This window comes from Dioscorea cayenensis, chromosome 1 (genome assembly GCF_009730915.1).
Source record: "Dioscorea cayenensis subsp. rotundata cultivar TDr96_F1 chromosome 1, TDr96_F1_v2_PseudoChromosome.rev07_lg8_w22 25.fasta, whole genome shotgun sequence".
In the NCBI taxonomy this organism is placed as follows: domain Eukaryota; kingdom Viridiplantae; phylum Streptophyta; class Magnoliopsida; order Dioscoreales; family Dioscoreaceae; genus Dioscorea; species Dioscorea cayenensis.
In genome coordinates this window covers 30,356,986-30,374,203 of record NC_052471.1, presented here as the reverse complement: position 1 = coordinate 30,374,203, position 17,218 = coordinate 30,356,986, and the positions used below count along the sequence as shown (strand labels likewise).

At 35.3% G+C, this 17,218-nt stretch overlaps 3 protein-coding genes and 1 non-coding gene across 4 annotated transcripts; 1 reads left to right on the top strand and 3 right to left on the bottom strand.

Annotated features, from left to right (window-relative positions):
• Positions 1 to 1,645: 1,645 nt before the first annotated feature.
• On the bottom strand, positions 1,646 to 5,640 carry LOC120259370. Its single transcript, XM_039266961.1, has 5 exons — positions 5,511 to 5,640; positions 4,565 to 4,740; positions 2,646 to 2,829; positions 2,336 to 2,442; positions 1,646 to 2,255 (listed from the first exon to the last, which is right to left on the bottom strand). The coding sequence occupies exons 1-5, from the start codon at positions 5,580 to 5,582 to the stop codon at positions 2,174 to 2,176; spliced, it is 621 nt and encodes a 206-aa protein (XP_039122895.1). The 5' UTR covers positions 5,583 to 5,640; the 3' UTR covers positions 1,646 to 2,173.
• Positions 5,641 to 5,958: 318 nt separating this feature from the next.
• LOC120259388 (structural maintenance of chromosomes protein 1-like) lies at positions 5,959 to 14,594 on the top strand. The gene is given in 22 exon segments (XM_039266983.1): positions 5,959 to 6,246; positions 6,249 to 6,312; positions 6,315 to 6,628; positions 6,953 to 7,189; positions 7,259 to 7,492; positions 7,728 to 7,966; positions 8,226 to 8,488; positions 8,664 to 8,836; positions 8,838 to 8,939; positions 9,146 to 9,218; positions 9,221 to 9,272; positions 9,907 to 10,016; positions 10,148 to 10,255; positions 10,327 to 10,466; positions 11,022 to 11,111; positions 11,195 to 11,403; positions 12,158 to 12,327; positions 12,586 to 12,695; positions 12,857 to 13,236; positions 13,393 to 13,644; positions 13,966 to 14,193; positions 14,287 to 14,594. Coding segments are annotated over 22 exon segments (3,654 nt in total). The 5' UTR covers positions 5,959 to 6,189; the 3' UTR covers positions 14,336 to 14,594.
• LOC120259359 (patellin-4-like) lies at positions 14,387 to 15,923 on the bottom strand. Its single transcript, XM_039266950.1, has 4 exons — positions 15,558 to 15,923; positions 15,356 to 15,480; positions 15,065 to 15,206; positions 14,387 to 14,942 (listed from the first exon to the last, which is right to left on the bottom strand). The coding sequence occupies exons 1-4, from the start codon at positions 15,783 to 15,785 to the stop codon at positions 14,658 to 14,660; spliced, it is 780 nt and encodes a 259-aa protein (XP_039122884.1). The 5' UTR covers positions 15,786 to 15,923; the 3' UTR covers positions 14,387 to 14,657.
• Positions 15,924 to 16,919: 996 nt separating this feature from the next.
• On the bottom strand, positions 16,920 to 16,994 carry TRNAR-CCG. The gene has a single exon. It is a non-coding gene; the product is annotated as a tRNA-Arg (tRNA).
• Positions 16,995 to 17,218: the final 224 nt, after the last annotated feature.

The window sequence follows — 17,218 nt, the reverse complement described above, 5'->3', positions numbered from 1 at the left end:
TGTACAATCGAAGTCAAGAATAGCATATATATATATATATATGTTGCTTTGTTTAGTGGCAATCTTGATGTGATTTAATCTGGACAATGAATTGAATTGCTGCAACTATCAGGCAAGAATTCAGTGGTGCAGAATTGTTTCAACAATTAGACACACTTGTTTGCATGCAATGAGTGAAGATGATATGTCAAAGCTTTGTCATTCATTGGAGCACTAGGACTGGACCAAATTTGTGGTGTTTTGTTTGATGGTTAGAGGCCACAAGTTTTGATTGGATTTAAGTTTCATGATGTGTCTTTTCACTCTTCTGAACAATTCCCTCAATGTTTCAGCAGTAATTATCTGTTAAGAGTTGCAGTGAATTCAATGCAATTTACAACAGAATCATACATACAACAAACTCTTTCTGGAGATATCAAAGGTGTACTTGGAACTGATTTTTTTTTATGTTACCATCAATACAACCGAAAAACAACAACAATAATCAACAACAACAACAAATCTCTGAATTTATTAGGTTCCCGGCAAACATTATGGTAATGACCATCTTTAATAACTCAGTTTCGATCTCGGCTAGAGCAAACAGGACATTGCATTTCGATGTTTTGATCTTGTTCAGATAACACATGCAGTCAGCCATGTGATCACAGTTAATGCAGACCCCAATCAACAAGAGCCTTGTATCGGTGGCACCGTCTTTAAATCCAATTACCCTGTTTGAATCTTTAGAGACTACACAGTTATACATATTTCATGCAGGTATTGTAGCATTGACAATCTTCGACGACTCACACAGGATAAATCCTTCAAATTTCATGGATCTTAGTTACAGATTGGTCAATAAAGTCAGTTACCGGCGGGCCTCGAAATCGGACTGAATCCTCTGGATTCATCTGCAACTGATTGAGAACATGATAAACTTTCACAAATGTTTTGCTGCAATAGAAGACACTAACTATTATGACATAGCATCAAATCAGAATAGAAATCCCAGTTTTTATCCCCAGAATAGAAAAGCTGACAGTGTAAGTCTAAGGGTGTCGAAATTTCAAAGTAAATACCGGTTTGTACACGTTGTTGTAGAGCTGCCAAGGTTAATCCTATAATGGCATACTAAATATAATGACGAGTTTCTTTTCGATCTTTTTCACAAATCCCTGCAAATTTTGGCCAAATTTGAAATAAAGCTGACCAGAAGAGTAAGTCCCTCTTAATCTTTGGTATCTTTGTTGTTATGCCATTAATAGATGTAAAACTAATAATTTGATGTCAAGTATATCAGTACCATCAGAAATCGAATAAAAATTATACATTGCTGCAAAAGGTATTATCATACTTGGTTTAAACTGAAAAAAAAAACTTTATAGAGTAAGAAAGAGAGTTTCAGTTACAAAAGGCTTAATTATAGCAAAGGCATATGAAAAAACCATAGTTACTTTGCACACACACACCTGCAAATTCAAATATTAGAAAAGACTCCTCTAAAATTTATTATCCATTTATCTGCAGTTTTATGAAAATGATTACCTCATTTTGACAACAATCCACCCTTAAGTCTAATTGAAATCACATATAAGAATAAATCAATAAAAATACAGAATAACAAGCATTAAAAAAAAAATCACATTTTCACACAGATTGTTCATTTGTTTTTATAACTGTCTTATTAATATGTGGGTTCAGAATGCTCATTATAATCGAAAAAGAAAAACATAAAATGCAAAACAATCCTGTTAATAGTCTCAGATTTGAGCTCTACGGACAGAGAATCATCATCATCATCATCATCATCATCATCGTCATCATCAATCATAAATTATAAAAGGACTTAAAACATCAAAAATACAACAGTACCCCAAAAGATGGACAATGGTTCCTGATGAAGCAGGTGCAATATCAGTATCAAGAATTTTGCCAGCTGAGCAATTGAGAGAAGACATCCAATTATAGCACTAAACGCAACTCAAGATAAAATAGTATAATACTGGGATGGATGTCTTCTACACAATTCAGACAAAAGTTGAATTTGATTGATGCAGCATGCTTAAGATGGAGACCGAAAAACTGGAAACTGAGTTCATCTTGTGCAGGAAAAACTTGTTCTTCCATTTACTATGTTCAGGGAAGGCAACAGCATATCCTTGGTAGATCAGATAAACTGGGGAACAATGTTTCAAGTCCTGGTACTTTTGGCCATCTCATCAACATCCAATTCAACCGCCAAAACTGATGAATCTTGGCTCATTGCAAAATGACTGGATGACAAAAACATATATTAGGTTCTCATGATGTCAAAGAAACAGGAAAGGGAACTAATTGAAAATCGCTAGATCACCTATTTTGCACTGGTCCATGGTCCACAGCAGAGCGTAAGCTATAGATAACCCTACCAACAATGCTAGTCATCGGTACAGGACCATACAGACGACTGTCCTTGGCCTCCTACAACCAAGGACAAATAAAAACTTTTGGTAAGAAATGCATTTACTGGGGCATGAACCTCATCAGATGCAGAGAGGTCAGGTAGGAGTATTGGGATATACTGGTTAAATACAATAAACTCCTTTATGAAATTCAAACTTCTTTATGATGGTCTTTTTATGTCTATAAACATGCTTACAAACAGAAATTAATCACACAGCTACCTTTGGCTTCAATGCTTCATTGTCTGACATCACCCAACACTGATCCTTTTCTAAAACAAAGGGCTCATCTTTCTCATCTTTGGAGACCATCTCATACCCTTCAATTGCAGCCAATCTTCTGACAAGATAATCATCTGGCTTATCAGGGTCTTTCAACATGACCACATCTCCAACAAAAACTTGCCTACAGTAACCCCATAAGGACAAACAAATGTTGGTGAAATGTCAAAAAGAGTCATTAACTAGAAAGACAGTGGGTCTTTCATTGCCCATAATGAGTTATGTTTACATAAAAAATAATACTTCCTTAATACGAATAAATGGTGCTAACTCTTATGAATAATAAAAATAAAAATAGAATGAAAGGAATTGCCAATTGCACTCGCTTCGCATGTTGGAGGAACTTGTCATTGAATATACTATACTCATGATGTAAAAGAATGAACCAAGTGCATAGGGTAATAGAATGAACTAATAATGCCTGTGAAGCATCAAGTAAAGCTAATATACTATTTACAAGTTATAAGGAGTACATCTTGGCAATCTGGAAAACATGATTATGTGTCCTAATGATTTTGTTAAGTAGAATTATAAAAATGCAAGTTTATTGATTGTACTCTTCTCCATTAGTTCTTGCTTCTTATATTTTCATGCATTCTTATATGGTAATTGCTCCCACCCAAAAGCACGTGCCTTGCAAACAAGAAATGAATACATGATAAATCATTCCTGGATATATGTTTGAAAAACCCACTTAACACCCAAATACCAAGTCTATGGAACAAAAGTTCAAAGTACTTTCCAAGGCACTAACAGTAAAGCATCCAACTTTTACATCTTTAGTACAAATACCGTTGAAACAGCTACGTTTACAATCCAGTGGTCTTCTGCTATGTTTTTTCTTTATCACAAAAATCTTACTAAACAAAAGGTAGAAGAAGTAAAACATTTGGAAAGAATGTAAGGGTGCATACTTGTAACAAGTTAAAATTTCAACAATATAATCATTCACCTCAAGATGGCAGGGCCTTATTGATCTAGTGGAAAATCTAGAGTAGCCAAATTTATCATCATAGTAGATTTCTTTAGATGTAGCTTAAAATTTTTATAAAAAGACGTAAAGAACTAACCTAGACTTACTGCAGATATGCTCCCTGTTGGTGTTGTAGAGTACAGTTCTTTCACCTGTACGTCAGTTCCTAGTGAAAAATTTATACATCCCTTGATTTATGTGGCTCAAAAGGCCAAAAATGTTGTTTATGCACAAAATCATCCATCACCAAAAAAACAGTGTAGTTTACGATCATCACTTAGGCAAAATGCAACAGGGTAGCCATATTCATCTTACCCAAGAAACACTAAAAGGTCAAAGGGCGAAGAAAATAAAATGTATCAATAAGCAATAACATTTTTATAGAAACATGGCCATAATGATAGAAAAGAATATCCTTATTATTGCCAAGTAAGAAAATAAAGAAGAAAAGAAATCTTTGAGAGTACAATGAACCTAAGTCATGGCACCACGTAAAAATCTAATTGACCCAAACACTATAGCCCAAGATTCATGGATGCTTCGAGACACAGCTGTCCACAAGCTCAGCAATAAAATACTGTTATCATGTAGGATTGCAGGCTACAACATTTCCTAATAAAAATTATAAACATAAGAAAAATTTTTAATATCACCTTGATAGATTTCAGAAGATAACTGCATTGACAGTTGCACAATGCCAATTAATATAACAATCACATATGATAAAGAATGGTGATGAAAAAAGACTCTTTATAAGCTGAATGCTAAGTTTCAAAAGACAGTACTTTCTAACCAATTTTGTGTCAAACAATGATGATAGTGAGAAAATTTATAAACAAGAAATGGTGCTATATTATTAGACCCAAAAAAAAAAAAGTGGCCATACGTTGGAGCTGGAAAGGGCAGTTTCCTGACAAGAAGAGTCCCTCCTTCCCCTGTTATTGTTGGTGTCATTTCTTCACCCTTGTTCCAGTGCAAAAAAATGTCAGCTTGCCTTGAAAAGAAGTTCTTCCAAATTGCATCACTCAACTCCCTCCCATTAATTTGACCTATATTGTACTTCTGTATGGTAAGGCATACAAATTAGACTAAAAAAGGCCTTCCTTTCCAAACAAAAGGCTGGTTTGAATTCCAAAATTGAATGCTAATTATGATTTATGATTAACCAAAATGATAGTGATAGCCTTCTTGAGGTGATTTTAATGGACAGAACCACAAGGCCATATTCTGATGTAGAAAACACCAATGTCAATGCAAAGAACGAAATGGGGAAAGTGGTGGCAAAAGGAAAGATAAAGAGAAACAATTCACAAAAAGCACTTCATTTGGCATCCATTCTATATTTCTTCATTCAACAGATAACATGACACCATAAATCAAAGATCATCTTTTGTTTTTATCATCCTTTCCTGCATTTTTCCTCAATCCAAGCACACACCCAAATACGAACCATTTGAAGATCCAAGAAGCCCCACATCGGTCATCGACAAATAATAAAAAATCAAATTTTGCAGAAAAGAGAATAAATCCAATCAAAATTCACAAGCATTATGACATGAAAAAAAGAACAACCATTCCCTAACAAAAGAAAATGACCTAGAACCCAAATCACCAAATTGAAACCCCCTAGAAAAGCCCACCTCAGAGTCAAACCAACCTCGATCAAAAAATCCTAAAAAGAAATCAAAACAATCAAGAACATAAAAAGAGACCCCTCATCCACAATTCAAGAAGGTAAAACAAAGAAAGGGGCAAAGGAATCGAAATCAGGGATCACAACAAGGGGAAAATAAGGACAGAAAGCCATTCATTCAGGGAAGCACAGATCGAACCTTCCAACCGAGAGAGAGGGAGTACTCGAACTTGTTGGCGGCGTAGCGAAACCACGTCGAGAGAGAAACCATGGCGAGAGCTCGAAACCCCTCGAAACCCTCGCTCCCCAATCGAGATTCATATCCATCCACGTTGAACATCCTGTTTGTGAACCGAAGCGAAACGAACCGGTATCCACACCGTTGGATTCAAAAATACTAATCTCGAGGAATCCAAATAAAATACATTTGTACTAGTACTTGACTTTAATGTAATTTTAATTTTTATATAGTAATAAAAAAATTAATAAAAAAATGTATAAAATTAAAATTTGTGAAATAAAATTATTTAAAATATATTTGGATAAAAAAGGTCAAATTTAATTAATTAATTAATTTTTTTTTAAAAATATATATATATATAAAGCGTGCGAAGGAAGCCTTATGTTCTATCATCGCTGGTGTGTTTTTATTTTTATTTTCGTTCTAATTTTCTCGTTGTTTTTATCTTTCTTTTTCTCCTTTCCCGCCTTCGCTCACACGGAACCCTAGCTCTCAAATCCTCCCTTGAAACCCTAGATTCAACCATGATCTCCACCTCGAGATCGCTTATTTGAACCCCTAAACCTTGTGATGTGATTGTTTGCCCCAACCCTAGCTTTCAATTTCGACGCCGATTTCACTAGCTTTAGCTGGAACGATGCCGTCGCTAATCTCGCCGGGGAAAATTCACCGCCTGGAGCTTGAGAACTTCAAAATCGTACAAAAGGGCACCAGATCATCGGTCCTTTCTACGATTTCACTGCGATTATTGGTCCTAATGGCTCGGGAAGTCTAACCTCATGGATGCTATTAGTTTTGTGCTTGGTGTTAGGTCTGTACAGCTTAGAGGGGCGCAGCTCAAGGATCTCATCTATGCCTTTGATGATCGAGAGAAGGAGCAGAAGGGGAGAAGGGCCTTTGTGAGGCTTGTGTACCAGACGGGGAATGGGTCTGAGCTCCAGTTCACGAGGACTATAACGGGATCAGGTGGTAGTGAGTATAGGATCGACGGAAGGGTTGTTGGGTGGGATGAGTACAATGGCAAGTTGAAATCTCTTGGAATCCTTGTGAAGGCCCGTAATTTCCTCGTTTTTCAGGTAAAGCTTTCAACTTCTTCTGCTGTCATTACTATTTTCTATTTCTAGTTTGTGGTGAGAATTTATCATGGAAACCATCTAATCTGGAAATTGTAGGTTTTTTATTTTGCTGGTTCTTTCTTGCTCCACTTCATGTAATTTTTTAATATGATTATGAGATCAATAGACATCCTCAAATAATGCGATTTATAGTTATTTTAGGATGCAATGCATCTTACTTAACACTGTTAATCTTAGCACTTGGCCTTAAATTAAAGTGTATGCATGACCTTCATTGATCAAAAACAACAAATTATTGTGCATCTCAAAGCTTTTTGGTTGTAGGGTGATGTGGAGTCAATTGCCTCAAAGAACCCGAAGGAACTTACTGCACTTCTGGAGCAGATCTCTGGATCTGATGAATTGAAGAAAGACTATGAGGACCTGGAAATTCAAAAGGCCAAGGCTGAAGAAAATTCAGCACTTGTTTATAATCAGAAGAGAACAATAGTCATGGAGAGAAAGCAAAAGAAAGCACAAAAGGAAGAAGCTGAGAAACATCTCCAATTGCAGGACCAGCTGGTATGGTGAATTAAGTTTTGTCATGTTTGAGTAACACGTATAACTAATATTTGTTGTCCTTACCTGCAGAGATCACTGAAGAAAGAACACTTCTTATGGCAACTTCTTAATATTGAAAGGGACATGGAAAAGATTGATGGGGAGCTTGAAGAAGAAAACAAACATTTGAACGATGTTTTGAAGCTAAAGGGGGAATCTGACCTGGAGTTGGACGCAAGAAAGAAAGAACAAGCTAGTTATCTGAAGGAGATAGCACAGTGTGAGAAGAAAATCTCAAAGAAGAAAACTGAACTCGATAAGAAGGTGAGCTTCCTTTTTTTGTATATTTTTGTTGTTACACATTTTCATGAGCATTTCAACAATCTTATGTCATCTATCATGTTTATTCTGATTGCAATGAAGAGTAACCCTCTGAAGTGCTTAGTTTAAAAATGCACGATAAGGATGATCTGCGATATGGATAACTTCTCCCATCCCTATCATAAAATGCTATACTCTGCCCACGTAACCATTATTTAGTATGCCTTCATTTCTTCAGCAACCGGAGCTTCTGAAATTAAAAGAAGAAATCTCTCGCATTAATTCAAAAATTAAAAGTAGCAAGAAGGAGCTTGACAAAAAGAAAGAAGATCAAAGGAAGCATGCAAGAGAAATAGTGAAGCTGCAGGCTGCTTTACGTGATGTTGAGGGAGCCATCAAGGACCTGAATGAGAAGGGTAAAGACGAAGCTGGGAAACTTCAGTTATCTGGTGATAAGCTTGAGGAATATCACAGGATGTAAGTTGCTATTCAAGCTTTTTGGGGAAATATAGCATTAGAGGGCTTCTTTTTGTCCTGATAAGTATCAAATATCCAAGAACTCGTTGTATTGTGATATCTACATATTTATATCACCATTTGAAAAAATAAAAAATGATGGCCCTAACTATTAACTTGTTAGCAGAGAGTTTCTCTTTTTATGCTTTTGTCTATTTCTCTGTCATGCTATTATGCAAAATAATCCAGATATAAACTGTCAATGTAAATAATGCTGCAGTAAAGAGATAGCTGGGAGGGAAACTGCTTACCTAAGAGATGAGAAGGAGGTTCTTGACAGGCGATTGCACACTGTTGAAGAAGCTTATAAGAACTTGGATGAAAATTTTCAACAGCTGACCATTCGTGAGGCAGAGTTAAAGTCACAGCGGGAACAAATGCTAACAAGATTAAAAAAGCTTGCTGATGGAATTGCGAAGCATAAGGAAGAACTTTCACGTGCCAAAAAGGAACTTGTTGAGGTTTTCAAAAAAAGCATCAAATGTCACGGTTAGTTGCTAAAATTTACCCCAGGCTGTATGTCTGAAAAAAATTAGGACCAAATGACACTTTTATCACTTGCACTCAATCTTTTCCTTCTCTGCTTGCAATTCGCTCAAGTTTCTGTAGATGCTAATATTTATTTTTAGCTAAAGATAATTCCATAATTTGTGCACAGTCATGCAGTATCAGAATTTGAAGCAAAAAGTTGATGAAACTGAAAATCAGTTACGTGAGCTGAAGGCTGATAAACATGAAAGTGAGAGAGATGCCCGATTTGCTGAAACAGTTCAGAGTCTGAAAGCTGACTGTTTCCTGGGGTATATAATTAGCATGACAGAGCTTTATAGAGCCATCACAAAAGAGGTTCAACCTTGCTGTTACTGTTGCTATGGGTAGATTTATGGATGCTGTAGTTGTGGAAGATGAAAATACAGGAAAAGAATGCATCAAGGTACTCTCTATAGAGCTTTAGGGTTGGTTTTAGAGTTATATTGTGATATTTCTCTGTGCTTTGCTTCTATACTCAATTTAGATGGGAAGTATATGTGATCATTTAAAAGTACAATTTGTTTTTGGTTGAAAATGGTTTTTATCATGCATACTAAGGTTTTTGCTTACCCATGGTTTTGATCTTATTCACTTTTCTTTTGTTTGTAGTATTTTGGAAGGAGACAGCATCTTCCTCCTCAAACATTCATCCCTTTACAAACAGTTCGTGTGAAACCTATCAGTGAAGATTGCGCACTCTTGGTGGGACTGCACAGCTGGTTTTTGATGTGATACAATATCCTAATCAGAAGTCTTGTTGGTTTTATAACATGATAGAAAGTAAATGTGCTTTTGTTTCTTCTTTCTTTTGGCTAAGATGGTGTGCTACCATTGCATGTGCATTGCTGTTCATTCGCATCTCATGCCAAATGCATTATCTAGGTCCTCTTGCATCATGAATACTGTTAGTTGCAGAGTAACTGATGCTATGCTGCTAAAGTTTTAATAAATCTCACAAAATGTGTTTTGGAATCTGTATATCGATTTTTTATGCTAGTTGATCCTTAATGCACAAGCCCTTGAGGGATTGTAGATAATAGCTTGTTTATCTGCTGCACAAGGAGTGTTTCTTTGGCAATCATCTCGGATACATACTATAGATAGCCTGTATATTTTTATTGCATTTGTGCATTTGGTGTGTTCTAACTTCATGTGTTTTGGTTGTTTTCTGGTTTCTACCATTTGTTTGGTTGTTTTCTGGTTCTGGACCTGAGGGCTGTGTAGTTAATTGATCCTGCATGTTGATGACCAAAGAGGACATTTTGTCAGATCAACATGCTAATTTTTCGTTTAGTTTTAAACCAAAAATTAATTAGTTTAAATATTATGGTCAATGAGATTTCACATTTTGTTTCACTTGACAATTTTACATTTGATCGATCCTTGGAGAAGGCTATTCTGTATGCTGTTGGGAATACCCTTGTCTGTGACAGTCTTGAGGAAGCTAAAATTTTAAGCTGGAGTGGGGAGAGATATAAGGGTAAATTGTAATCCGTGAACTTGATAAACTTGTGTTCAGTTTTATTTTATTTTTTAATTATTATTTATCATTATTTTATGTTTACGAATGTGTGTTGCTATTTTTTATTGTTTTGTTCTTTATGATTCTAGTGGTCACTGTTGATGGCATCCTTCTGACAAAGTCTGGCACCATGACTGGTGGTATAAGTGGTGGGATGGAAGCTAGATCAAACAAATGGGATGATAGTACAATTGAGGGTTTGTATGACCGAAATATCTTTTAATCTTTGCAGCATTTTTATTTTTTAATGTTGTGTTGCTATCCACAGCTTTTGAGAGAAAGAAAGAACAATAGGAATCAGAAATGGAAGAGCTTGGATCTCCAAGAGAATTGCAAATAAAAGAGTCTGAATTATCAGAAAGAATCACTTCTCTTGAAAAAAAGATTCACTATTCTAACATTGAGGAGGTAACTACAATAGCTTATATAGCTTTTCTCAGAGAATTTTATAAGCTGAGCCAGAGCTTTTGCATGTGATTGTATTTCATTAATTTACTCGGCTTGTTGCTACAGTCCACCAATGTGGTAATTATTGAATGAGTTTATCTAAGAACTTAATTTTGTCACTTATGACAAAATAAAATTGGTTCTAAACATTCAAAGATGTTTTTTTCATTGCAAATTTCCTAATAAAAAAAAAGCCTGTCTAATTTTGATGGAACTGCAATGCATGCTTTGGCGATATACTTAATTAATTAAGGATTTTATTTTGCACACACAAAATGTGGGGACAGTTTTAATTAAAGCATACAAAGTTAATTGCAATCTGCAAGTAAAGCACATATGAAGAGATTATATACTGAAGAGTTAGGTTTTGTTTTTATTTATTTGTTTAGTTTAATTGTTCTAGTCATTTTTATCAATATTTATATTATGCTTTACTTTGTGGCACTTTTAGCTCCTACTAGTTACAACTTTTTCTTTGTTTACGTGTTGATCATTTGTAAGGAACTCCTTTTGCAGAAAACCATTCAGGAAAAGCTTTCAAAATTGAAAGTAGAAAAGCAAAATGTTAGAGAGGAGATTGCTCGGTTAAATCCTGAACTTGAGAAGGTACTGCTTATGTGCATTTTGCTAATGTTAATCGGGGTAATATTAGGAATATTGATCATCTAACTGTCTCTTTCTGCACATAGTTAACAAGGCTCATTGAGGAAGGAGCTCAAAATATTCAAGATCGTGAACGTCAGATCAATGACAAGGTGGACCAGATTTACAAAGATTTCAGTGAGTCTGTTGGAGTGAAGAACATCAGGGAATATGAAGAACAACAGCTCAAGATTGCTCAAGAGTCATCTGAGGAAAGGCTGAAACTGACCAACCAGATGTCTAAGTGCAAATATCAGTATGTTATGCCATTCTCACTTCCTCCTAGTGGAGAATATTTTCATGACTGGGTCTATTCAAGCTCTGAAAAAATATTGAAGAAATAAGTGCATCAACTGGATGTCTATTAATTAGTTCAATATGTTATGTGATCCTACATCATTAATAGCATAGTGCATTCTTTCATCAATGCGAAACCTGGTGATAGTTGGTTGTCTCATGTTAGCCAACTTAGTTACGAGAACTCCAAAACAAGATGGAGCTATTTCAGGCCTGAAACCAGGCCTCCCATTTAGTATAGCCATATAAGTTGAGGGTTATTGAAGATTTAAGGTATCATTGATTCTGCTATGAAGAGGGAGGCTTGATATTATGTACATGTGGGTTATGTTGGTAGTGATCGTTCATAACATGCATTGTCCTCCTTGGAGAATCTGTCTTTTTCTCCCCTGCGTATAGTAAGTAAACATCTAAATCTATCAAGCGTGCTAATTTGTACAGTTGCTCAAATATTGATATGCAATCATTTCTACTCTCTGTATTCATCTTGGCATAAGGTACCTTTGTTTTTTTTAGTTTAGCATGCCTGTTTTTCTTGTGATGTAGAATTAATAATATTGATCTCTATTTTGTCTATTCACCTTGAACTCTAATGACTCGTTTTAATGGTTTTGATTTGAACCGGTTTATTCTCTATTGATTGTTTATATTAATGATCTTGAGAAATTTCTGCACAAATATTCATTTTAAACCTGATGATTTAAATAACTTAGGCTGGAGTATGAGAGGAAACGGGATATGGACTCTCCCATTGCAAGGTTGATGTCACTTCTTGATTCATTGGTTGATGAACTTAAAGAAATCCAGACGAAAGAGGCTGATGCTAAACTAGCAGCAAAAGAAATCGCAGAGCAGATGGAACAACTTAAGGATGAAGCTGATGGTACTACTGCAACATTATTTACTTTTCTTCTCCAATTTCTGTTTTCCATAATATTCCCGCAGCTGTTGTTTGTTGGTGTGCTTCGCTGTGTTTTCTTGCAAGTATCAATGTTTGTTTGTGCCGCACTATCCCCGAGACACTATTTATACATCATGTTTGCATTTGGTTGTTTGCCCAACAAATAACAATATGTTTCTGCATTACTGTCATGGATTTTATTGCTGGGTCCTTTCACCCTCTGTTTTATGATATTTGTAGAGTGGAAATCCAAGTTGGATGAATGCGACAAGGTTATTGAAGAGTTAAAGAAGCATAATAGTGGTGTGACTGGGAATATTGCAAAATTGAAGCGCCAAATAAATGCAAAGGTGGCCTCTCAAAAAGTCATTGTTTTGGATTCTAAATTACCATTCTAACCTTCTTCTCTTCATTCCTCGAGAGCAACCCAATTAGTTAAGTTTTTCTTCTGCTGCCATATTGTCTAATACCTCATTAATTTTATTTTTATCCTTTTGTTTTATTTCCATAGGTGGCTCACCGTGATCAGCTTGATACATCGAAAAAAGATGTGTTGGAGAAATGTGAACTTGAGCAAATAAAGCTTCCTGTGGTTGCGGACCCTATGGAAATTGAATCATCTGCACCTGAGCCAGTCTATGACTATAGTGAATTAGGCAGGACATATTTACAAGAATTGAGACCTTCTGAGCGGGAAAAGCTTGAGGCAGATTTTAAACAAAAGATGGATTCTCTAGTAGCTGAAATTGAACGAACAGCTCCAAACCTGAAAGCACTAGATCAATATGAAGCTCTACAAGGAAAAGAAAGAGAAATAATTGCAAAGTTTGAATTAGCAAGGAAAGAAGAAAAAGAGATATCAGATAGATACAATGCTGTCAAGCAAAAGAGGTAATGGCTTTTATCAGGATTGGAATTTCATGTGTAGTCAGCGTATCATAGCTCACATCTGATGGTGATCTTGGTCTATCTTGGTGACTCGACTGGATTTTATTCGACACACTAGTTTGATTAATGTGTGTGTTTGTGTTTTTTTTTTCTGGTCAGGTATGAGTTGTTTATGGAAGCTTTTGATCATATATCTAAGAGCATCGACAAAATCTACAAGCAATTAACAAAAAGCCATACCCATCCACTCGGTGGAACAGCATATTTGAATCTAGAAAATGAAGATGAACCTTTTTTACATGGCATCAAGTATACAGCAATGCCTCCTACAAAGCGCTTTAGAGATATGGAACAGTTGTCAGGTGGGGAGAAGACTGTCGCTGCACTTGCTCTACTCTTTTCAATTCACAGGTAACGAGTTTTACATAGTTTTTCTTATCAACCAACCATCAATGAAGTTATCCATATCTTTGGCTCCATGCCAATCCTTGAGGCCATCCTTGTACTATATACTCTTTCCAATTTCAGACATATTGAACACCACATGCATTGGCCATACTTTAAAAGCATCATGATCAGCCCTGTTGCTGCTAGACCCTTTTGATTCTCTTTTGGTTATTTTTTATGGTGGCATTACCAGTTTTAAAGAGAGCACTAGCTGTAAATATAGGCTTGAAGGTGCTGTTATTGGCTTTTCCTCATTTTTTTTTTTGGGTTGAATTGCTTGTTCAGTTTTAGGCCATCACCCTTTTTTATCCTTGACGAAGTTGATGCCGCTTTGGATAACTTGAATGTCGCTAAGGTTGCTGGGTTCATTAGATCAAAATCATGTGATGAGGGCAGGTCCAGCCAAGACCCAGATGGAGGTAGTGGTTTTCAAAGCATTGTTATATCTCTGAAAGACAGCTTTTATGACAAAGCTGAAGCCCTAGTTGGAGTGTATAGAGACTCTGAAAGAAGGTGATTGTTGTTCTTTTGACATTTCTCTGCTTCCTATATAAAATCAAGCCATTCATCTATCTGATGTCTTATAACATTCTCGCATTTTTGCAGCTGCTCAAGAACTTTAACGTTCGATCTGACCAAATACCGGGAATCATAAAGCTTCTTCGATCGTTATGTACCATTTGTTAGACTTCTGTTGTACATATCATTCTAGCAATAGTTTAATGACTCCTGCTTTGATGATTGTTTGATCCTGTTAGTCTTGTGTGATACTTGCTTACTGTGTTTCTTGTAATTTAGCCAAAATTCAGAGAAAGTATTTGTACCAATTGGAATCTAAACATGAACCCTTTGTTTAGTTACAGACTCAATTGTTCTATTTCCTACGTAGCATCGAAACAAAACCTTTAGATTTATTTCTCAGATTCACAGAGAGAAACACAGAAATAGATGTATTTACTTTGTGATATGTTTTGTTGCTATACATGATGATGATGTTTCTTAGATAGTAAATTGTACAAATAGATGGTGGGTTTGGTTTTAGTTCTATAAAGTATCTTCTTTCTCTTGAATGTTCTATTCTTGATGGTTAGGACAACCTTGCCAGGCTCACTGATGTGGAATGAATTCCTCATACTCTGTACCATTCTCATCTCTTTTCTTATCAAAACTCTGTATGAACCTTCATCATCTGGAATGAACTCCTCTTTGTAGGTCACTTCCCATCCTACCGTTGTTATGTCCCACACAACTGTCACCCCTGCCTGTTCATTCAATCAAACATTTTATTCGGTTATTTTTCGTATTTTGTTGTATTGTTTGTCTATATATAAATCAATTGGTTCAGTTGTATTTGATGAGATTTAAACTATATTATACAAAGTACCTCATGAATCAAAATTTCTATTGTTTCCTTTTCACCACCTCTAATGTACATCTCTGAAACTTCATCCTCTGCTTTGAATTCATTGTCATTGTCTCTTTTCAAGCCACCATATTGGATTGGTAATCTCTCCGGACTAATAAACCTTTTCAATAAAAGTAGGTATATATATACACAAACACACACACATGCACAAAAGAAAAGAAGATTGAAAAGCAGGAAGAAGTACAAAATATATATATATATATATATATATATATATATATATATATTAAAGTAAAAAGTTATTCATACTTGAGGAGAGTTTCAGTGACTTTCTGAGGCCTAGCAAAAATGAATTTACTCTTTGATCTCTGGCTAATGAATGGTGCCACCAGCGCATTATATACATAGTATCCAAATGATACATTAACAAATATCTGCATCAAAATTATAAACATTAAATAAATAATCAAAAAATTAAACTGCATTAAAAATTAAAGTTAAAATTAATTACATTCTTGTGCACTAACTCAGGGTAGTTATCTTGAAGAACAGAGACAGCCTTCATAGACCTTGTTCTCATCTCCTTCACTGAACCATCATCACCATCACCATTAATAGTCCTTCTCTTCAAACTGTTCTTCAAGTCAGTGACCTGCAACATCTCCATAACTCCTCCTTCCTTAAACCTCAACAACCTTATCCCTTCCTCCATTGATCTCACTCTTCTCCTCATTAACATCCTCTCTTCTCCTTCTCCATTTCCATAAACCAATGTTATTATAACAAACTGGATGTCCTTCTTTATCTATTCCATCAATGAACATCACCTTCTCATTCTCCAACTCATCCTCTTCCATTATTTTTTCTATCTTATGCTCTTTTCTCCATAACAATGTCCTTTTCTAGCATCTCCATTGCTTCATTTGCTTTGAACTCTCTTGCTCTTTAAGAACTTTATCAACACTGGGTTTGTTCCTTCATCTTGCTTGCTTGGTAACAATGGTACTCCCCCATAATGATACTTCTTCTTCTTCATCTTCTTCTTTTTTCTCTTGGCTTTAAGCTTCTTAATGTTTTGGTTTTTGATTTTTCTTCTAGTTTCTTGCGTAGCTCTTCCAATGCTTTCTTCTCTGATGGCTTTATAAGTTGTGCTTCATTATTCTTTATTATAAACTCTTTTCACCTTTGTCTGAAGAAGAAGAAAAAGAAGAAGAAGATGATGAAAATGATGATGATGATGATGATAATGATGATGTTGAGGAAGATGAATGCATTGTTATGTGGATTGTAAGGGAAGGAGAGGGATCCCAAAAGTGAAGGGATGAAGAAGAGAATGCATGGATGGAGATTAATATAATATATTAAAGAAAGAAGTTTTACATTGTTAAAAACGGTAAATTGGAATTGAATGTGAGCCGTTGGATTGAATGATTGATTGGGTTGAAATCTTCAACGGGTGATGAAAATGGCTCGGCTTTTGTTTTTGGTTGTTGTGGCTATTATTAGATTATTATTAAATTATTTCTGTCTTTTTGACTAAATTAGTATAATTTTTAACGGATGATATTTTTTGATTGGTGATTAATGAGTCATTAAGAAGTAAAGAAAAAAAGGGTTACTTAAGTGTGGGTGGAGGATGATGTGGATCTTGTCATTAGAGGTTGGATGTTTTGGTTTCACTTTTCTTCTACTATTTTTTTATTTTTTTATTAAAGTTAATGGGATTGAAAGAGACAATGATGATAGATATGTTGTGTTTTTTAATAGCTTGTGTTTTTGTTCAAAAAAACTAAAATATATATATATATATGTAATATTTTTTTTTGCGAATTATTAAGTATTTTTATAAAAAGGAAAAAAAATAGTATTAAAACGATCACGATGGGACTCGAACCCACAATCTCCCTGCTCCGGAGGCAGAGCGCCTTATCCATTAGGCCACGCGATCAGATTGTTTTCAATTTTTTTCGTTATTAAATAATTTAGTTTATTATTAATACGTTTAAATCACAAAAAAATATAAAATAGTCCCTTGATCTCATAAACATGCGTGCCCGCATGCGCGCTGACGTGGATCAATATTTTTAATATTTTCAAAAGCTTATATTAATGCGTCAAGATTAGATTTTTGATTCTGATCCCAAGACAAATCTACGGCTAACACTCATCGAG

Excerpts from the sequence above, each read along its gene's own strand:
- LOC120259370 (XM_039266961.1), bottom strand. The coding sequence starts at position 5,582 with ATGGTTTCTCTCTCGACGTGGTTTCGCTACGCCGCCAACAAGTTCGAG. Across the intron at positions 2,830-4,564 it reads CTGCCCTTTCCAGCTCCAAC|GCAAGTTTTTGTTGGAGATG; the intron begins GTATGGCCACTT and ends GGGTTACTGTAG. Across the intron at positions 2,256-2,335 it reads CATGGACCAGTGCAAAATAG|TCATTTTGCAATGAGCCAAG; the intron begins GTGATCTAGCGA and ends TTTGTCATCCAG.
- LOC120259359 (XM_039266950.1), bottom strand. The coding sequence starts at position 15,785 with ATGTTAATGAGGAGAAGAGTGAGATCAATGGAGGAAGGGATAAGGTTG. Across the intron at positions 15,481-15,557 it reads CTGAGTTAGTGCACAAGAAT|ATATTTGTTAATGTATCATT; the intron begins GTAATTAATTTT and ends ATTTTGATGCAG. Across the intron at positions 14,943-15,064 it reads TAGAAATTTTGATTCATGAG|GCAGGGGTGACAGTTGTGTG; the intron begins GTACTTTGTATA and ends TTGAATGAACAG.